This window comes from Centruroides sculpturatus, unplaced genomic scaffold (genome assembly GCF_000671375.1).
Source record: "Centruroides sculpturatus isolate CEXI.00-Female unplaced genomic scaffold, Cexi_2.0 scaffold414, whole genome shotgun sequence".
Lineage (NCBI taxonomy): Eukaryota > Metazoa > Arthropoda > Arachnida > Scorpiones > Buthidae > Centruroides > Centruroides sculpturatus.
The window spans coordinates 45,158-52,885 of record NW_019384735.1 but is presented as its reverse complement, the minus strand read 5'-3'; the positions used below and the strand labels follow the sequence as shown (position 1 = coordinate 52,885).

General features: G+C 30.6%; 1 protein-coding gene across 1 annotated transcript in view; it reads left to right on the top strand.

Moving 5' to 3' along the window:
- Positions 1 to 7,728, top strand: part of LOC111628279 (UPF0668 protein C10orf76 homolog) — a 78,135-nt gene that overhangs the window by 35,827 nt on the left and 34,580 nt on the right. Inside the window, exons 14-15 of the mRNA XM_023372027.1 lie at positions 633 to 725; positions 1,149 to 1,191. Coding sequence (XP_023227795.1) covers positions 633 to 725; positions 1,149 to 1,191 — 136 coding nt within the window. The remainder of the gene's footprint in view (positions 1 to 632; positions 726 to 1,148; positions 1,192 to 7,728) is intronic.

Genomic DNA, 7,728 nt, shown 5'->3' with positions numbered 1-7,728 from the left:
AGAAACTATAAAGATTGCATTATTCATGACGTCATAAATCATAAACTTGAGAATGCTTTTCATTGACTGACAAGTCTGCTGCAGCAGCGTTTCTCATAACTGTACCATTCATTGGTGTAAAAACTTGCAGAAGGTGGGTGCTTTTATAAACAAAATGAAAAGATTTTGACAGTTAACACTGTGTAAGAAACCAGTAATTGTTGTTTGGGATGGTAAAAGCTTATCCTTTTGTGAAACATCCTTAGCTCAAATAATACATTGCCATCAATTTACAATTGTGTATTTGTTACAAATGAGATGTGAAAATTGAACGAAAAGCTGAATCAGGAGGTAAATATGTGAATATGCTATGCAATGATAGGATACTGAATTATTGCAGCTTGTGAGAGCATTCTGCTAGTTTTTCTGAACTAAAAGTAAAGTGAAAAGCAAACATTGTGCAACCATGTGCTCATTTTTACACGAAGCAGATGCATGAACTGTGTGATGTTGTCTGTGCAACAAGGATTTAAGAGCATACTATTTTTATATGAACCTATTACTGACAAGTAAAATGCACAAACAGTCACTTATCTGGGTTAAATATCATGTGAAATGTAGTGTTGACAAATAAGATTCTGTTATGTTTTCAGGTGAATCCAAATTTAAAATGTGTAGATCTGATAGCACTATGTAACTTTGAAAGTCTGGATCTGAAATTCTGTATTAGGCATAGAAAAGACAAGGTCTGTAAAAATATTGCTTGATATAGATCAGTGTTTTTCAACCTTTTTGAATACGCGACCCCTTTACAAGTTAAAAAATTCTGGCGACTCCCCCTAGGGCCATATTAAAACTACTGTATATCAGTGATTTTAAAAATTATGTATTTACTTTTCTTTCTGTTGAGAGAAATTATTGTTGATTAAAATGAGAATTTAAGAAGAATCCCAATAACTTAGACACGTATAGTATGAAACTTCCTTTTCATTATAACATTGGGCTCTGGGTGCTGTTGACCTTTTTAGGATGAGAGTTCTGAACTTCTACTTTTCTACTTATTACCTCTTTTTACAAGTCAGCTCAACACTTTTTCGGCTATCATTTTCTGGGGTGGGCGTACCCACCCAGGCCCCTCCCTGGCGACACCCATCGTTCAGACCTAAATGCCACCTACTGTAAATGATACTGATGTGACAGAAAACCAACAAGGTATTTATTTAAAAGTGATCATAAAAAATATTTATATTGATATTAAATACTTAAAAAAATCAAGATATTTTTAAAATGGTTTTTTATATTAAAAAATTACCCGCTCTTTTCCTGAAAGATAGTATTACTATAATATTACTTTGTATGGCTAACCTGTGGGCTGTCTGTGTTTAAAGGTTAGTTTGAAAGCAGGTGCAAATTATATAATGATAAGGTTGTCGATGAATTTTAATTCTCAGTTACTAACTCAGTAAGCATGTTTTTCTTTGTCTAAGAAGTGGGAACCTTTGTAGAAGTGGGAACCTTTTATAATAGGAAGGCTACATCTAATTTTAGAGGAATTTCATAAGTCTGTATATTGTACTGTGGATTACATAAGTACAGCAGAGCGTCATTTATCCGAATCAATTGGGGACTGGGGTTGTTTGGATAACTTATTTTTCAGATAACTGTTTATGTACGAAAAAATATATTAACCTATCTCATGTTGAAATTTTTCTCCGTTGTGTGTTGTTTTGCATTGAATTTTCGTCTATGTTAAGCCTAATGTAAATTTTTATAATAATAATCATGGCTATTGTATTGTTAAAAATTATTTCTTTATTTTGTACAAACAAAATAAATATATTGAAAAATATAAAAACAAAAAAATTATACTTTAGAAGTTAATCTAGTATCAAAAACGTTCGATTCATCACGACACACAGTACTCAGAAAAACACCACACAAAAGTGCCAGTGCTGCCAACTAAAACACACACACACCAACAAAAAAATATTGGAGTAGCTCAAGATATAGCCAAAGGTTGCAGCGCCACAGCACTAGTGAAAATTTAAATTTGCTGATTGGAATGCTTTCGGTTAACCGAGGTTTCGGTTGACCAGCTTTTGGATAAATGATGCTCTACTGTATATAAATTTAGTATATACAGTAGCAGCCATAGAAATTGCAACTTCCATTAAATCCTGTAAATGTGTGTTTATCTTTTAAATTAAAATATCATTTTGCTATAGTTTTGACGATTTTTACCTGAAGAAGGACCCAGGAGGGGTCTGAAAACGTTAGTAATGTTAAATTTATTCACATTGGTTAAAGGTTTTGGAGGTTTCCTAATATTTAGTAAACTCCGGTGTGTACGTTATCATTTTGCTATATATATATATATATATATATAGCATATATAATATTTTTTAAATTAAAATGATATTTTAATTTAAAAAATATAGTTTCTTACATATATATATATATATATGTATGAAAGATTGCATTATTCATGACGTCATAAATCATAAACCTGAGAATGCTTTTCATTGACTGACAAGTCTGCTGCAGCAGCGTTTCTCATAACTGTACCATTCATTGGTGTAAAAACTTGCAGAAGGTGGGTGCTTTTATAAACAAAATGAAAAGATTTTGACAGTTAACACTGTGTAAGAAACCAGTAATTGTTGTTTGGGATGGTAAAAGCTTATCCTTTTGTGAAACATCCTTAGCTCAAATAATACATTGCCATCAATTTACAATTGTGTATTTGTTACAAATGAGATGTGAAAATTGAACGAAAAGCTGAATCAGGAGGTAAATATGTGAATATGCTATGCAATGATAGGATACTGAATTATTGCAGCTTGTGAGAGCATTCTGCTAGTTTTTCTGAACTAAAAGTAAAGTGAAAAGCAAACATTGTGCAACCATGTGCTCATTTTTACACGAAGCAGATGCATGAACTGTGTGATGTTGTCTGTGCAACAAGGATTTAAGAGCATACTATTTTTATATGAACCTATTACTGACAAGTAAAATGCACAAACAGTCACTTATCTGGGTTAAATATCATGTGAAATGTAGTGTTGACAAATAAGATTCTGTTATGTTTTCAGGTGAATCCAAATTTAAAATGTGTAGATCTGATAGCACTATGTAACTTTGAAAGTCTGGATCTGAAATTCTGTATTAGGCATAGAAAAGACAAGGTCTGTAAAAATATTGCTTGATATAGATCAGTGTTTTTCAACCTTTTTGAATACGCGACCCCTTTACAAGTTAAAAAATTCTGGCGACTCCCCCTAGGGCCATATTAAAACTACTGTATATCAGTGATTTTAAAAATTATGTATTTACTTTTCTTTCTGTTGAGAGAAATTATTGTTGATTAAAATGAGAATTTAAGAAGAATCCCAATAACTTAGACACGTATAGTATGAAACTTCCTTTTCATTATAACATTGGGCTCTGGGTGCTGTTGACCTTTTTAGGATGAGAGTTCTGAACTTCTACTTTTCTACTTATTACCTCTTTTTACAAGTCAGCTCAACACTTTTTCGGCTATCATTTTCTGGGGTGGGCGTACCCACCCAGGCCCTTCCCTGGCGACACCCATCGTTCAGACCTAAATGCTGATAAAAAAAACCAATTGTACTGTATAATAAACAGGTACAGCCTTGTCGCTAAAATTGTAGTTTTTTTATTATGTAGTGCAGGACCTACAAACACTTGTCTTTTTCTTTTACCCGCGACCCCCTGTGTAAGGCTTCGTGACCCCCTTGGGGGTCGCGACCCACAGGTTGAAAAACACTAATATAGATAGTAAAGTTTTTATTTATTCAAATGGTATGTATAAGAATATGATATCATGAGCTGTATAATACTTGAAGGAACTCATCTACTCCACACCAGAATGCTGTAAAGCTATTATTAAGGCTTCAGGTGGCCTTACAAGGTATTAGAATCTTATTCAATGAGAAATAATTGTACATATGCTTTTTTAGGCCTACTTACACTGCCAGTTTTGGTTTTTTTTCCTTTCATAACGGTGGATGGCAATTCTTGCAACAGTATCATTAATGGTATTGGTGGTTATATGATGTGAAATAACATTTAAGTTTTATAGCATTATATGTAATAAATTGCATTTTGTTTTGGTTTCTTTGTGCTACATATATTACCATTACAATTTATGATTATATTTTAAATATTCAACTTTGCACATCTGTTGAATGCTTTTTGATATATATCACAAGTGATGCAATTTCTATGGCCATTATTGTAAATGCACATGAATAATCACAAACTAAGATGATAACTGATTTCCCTCGTACTTTTGGACTCAGATGAAATATGAAATGTTTTTTCATTTATAATAGACTGTTTTTTTTTATAATCCTGGAATTCTTTACAATGAGCAATGAAGGAATTACAATTCTGTAATCCTGCTATTGCAATCCTTAGACTAATGTCAGATGAGTATGAAAATGCATGGAAGCTGTTTTTTCCATTCATGGATATGAAATTTTATGGATAGAAAGGCAGTCGTTAGACGAGTGCTATTTTTCATGGAGCACGTTGGTAATCAGTTTCATTTCAGATGAGTGTATATGTCAACATGGATCTCATAGATTACAATGTACTGATTTTTTTTTTATGTACAGAAGTATTTAAAAACAAAAAAAGATGTAGGCAACATTGGGTACTTCCTTTTGATCATAACTGGCCTTCCTTTTTCTTATTTCTGTTTTTATAAAGTTCAAATAAAGTTTTTCTCAATTTAATACTATAAGCACAAGAAATTTAATGATTAAAGTGTTAACTTTCCCAAGCAATTTAATGGTTTTGGGCCAGAATCTATTGCCATTTAAAAATTTCTGCCTCAGAATAGTCTGAAAACAATTAAATTATATTGAATGTATATTAGTGAATAAAAATAAAAGAATATCTTATAGAATATATATATATTTAAATATATACATTCAAATATTTTGACTAAAAAATCAAATACATTTCTAAGCCTTACTTACATGTAACTATGATTTATTATACCATAAAAATCATTTATTATTGAAAAGCTATATTATTTCGAAAATGAAACTTTAATTTATTACTGATGATTGTAATTATAAAATTTTTAAAATTATAATAGTTCTATTGTAAATTGCTGGTTTTTTGCATAGTTTTATTAACACTTGAATTGAATTAGTATTGTTTGTAATCATATGTACTGTACATTACTTAAGGTTTTAATAGGTTATTTAAGTAAATTTGATGTAATATAAATTCAGTCTAATTATTGAGTTTAAATAATTAGTATAAATTTAATTCTTATATAATATTTTTATGATACACAATATGGGTAAGTTATATAATTCTTATATAATATTTTTATGATACACAATATGGGTAATCCCTGACTTATGACTGAGTTCTGTTTCAGAACTCCCATCACAAAGTTGAATTGGTTGTAAATCTAAATATATAAAATTACTTGTCCTGACTGACTGACTGACTGAGTCACTGATTCGTCATTGCGCAGAGCAAACTGCTGAACCTAAAGAGGTGAAATTTGGTACACAATTAGGGTACATCATGGAAATGCACGCTAAGAAGGGATTTTTCGAAATTTCCCCGCAGGGGAGAGGGAGAGCATTAAGGCTTAACCAGAAGAATGTCTTCTACTGTACTATTTTAGATGCAATTTTTTGTTTTCAATAACGTTTAGTCTTCATTAAGTACTTAGGTGTGTTAAATTGATAATATTTCAGACATTGTTATAAATATTTTTATATATTTTGATTTTTTAACCAAATGTTCAAACTGTTTTAAATCCGAATTTATTATTGCATATTGGTTTGATAATAGAACGATTGTAAATGTTCCAGAAAATTGATCAAATTGAAAATAGTTTGTTTGATTCTCAGCAGTAGGTGTTATATAACAATTACTATGGTTGTTGAAATACTGAATATAAATGGGGTTTGCTTGCAAAACCTCTGCGGGTGAAGTCATGGGTAACAGGTAGTTGAACATAAAAAAATAATGGTGATTATGGGTATTGTTTCCAAATCTGTCATAATCCTATATAATATTGAATAAGTATATATATTATAATCATTTATTGTGTATATATATTGTAATACAATACTCTGATGATGATTAAGTATATTGTATTTCAAACTAACACTTAACATTTTAATTAATTATTGTGTTTTATTAACAAAGTGTAACTAACACATGTAGTTGTGATCACATTCAAAGAATCAACAATCATATCTTCACATAGAATTAATTTTATTTTTATTGTTAATTTTTATTTATTATTTTCGTGGCTGTTATATATACATAATATGGAAAAGTATTGGAATCAATACTTTTCCATATTATGTCAAATTTGACCCTCTGGGGTTTTTGCAAGTCATTTGCAAATCTCCAATCATTTGTTATCCTATTTTTGACCCGTATTGAGAAGTTTGCATTCAGAAAGAAAGTAAAAAAAAAAGGATCCATGTATGTCTATGAATTGGCATCTATTTCATTTAATATCTCAGGATGGGATAAAGATTAAGAAACCAAACCAAATTTGACATAATAACTTGAATATAACAGGCATTGATGCTATTAAAGTTTGGTTACTGGTTGAGGGAATGGGAAGAAAGAGGGGTCATGTGTCATATCTTAAGCACAGTCAGACTTAATGAAAATTTTACTTATTTGCATTTACAACTGTTTATGAAACTCATCCCCAGTCTCAAAATTAAGCCTTTTACCTATTTTTAATAATTAATAATATAAAAGTTATTTTTAGTAAAATTTCAGAACAGATGATGCTTCACACAATTTTATTTATTTAATTAATAATATAAAAGCTTTTGTAAATAAAATCTCATAATAGCTGGGAAAATTGTGCAACTTGTTGTTGGATGTTTTAATTGGGCTGCAATTTGAAAAAATTGTAGACCTATAAATTCCCATTGTCTGCCCATCTGTCTTTTCTTAATCTCAAGAATGGAGTTAGATGAATATCAAGACCAGATATGGAAAGTTTAGGGGCAGGAGGCCTCGATTAACTATATATGAACTTCTGATGCAAACCGAAAGTCACGTTATTTCAATTCAAAACTTCCCTCTGAAAGGAGTGAGTTAGATGACTGGCACGACTATATTGCTAATAGGAAAAGTATGATGTACAGAGGCAAGACACTACTAATTTGAGGTGGCATGCATATATTTTAAATTAAATAAATTAAAAAAATATGATTAAAAATTGCAGCCTGGCATTGTGACAATGTCACAATAATTTATTATTAATTCATTTTAAGCTTGCTAGAGAGTTGAAATTAGGATGACCATCTGGATTAAAAATTAGTTTGTTGCATGTAGTGTTTCTCAAACGGGATTCCGGGATCCCGGTTGTTTTTTTAACCTGGGAAATATCCCAGGAAATTTTTCTTATCCCGCGAAATCCCGCAAATTTCTTAAAAATTCACTTTTTTTCTTATTTTGTGTTAAGGTTAAGAAATTTTGCAAATAGAAAGCATAATTATCTCATTCACTGTCAGAATACATTTGTATTTATTAACTTTAAACCTACCTATTAGTTTTTTTTTTAAATTTTTGCTCGTTATAGCATGTCACAAATGGTCAATAATCAATATATAGCTTATTTGTGGCAGGACTATAAAAATTCTTTACTTGTCGGAACCTGTAATATCTGGAATAATTGTGCTTACGCTGTCTTGAGTTTTAACCATGCCCAGTAGCTTCAAT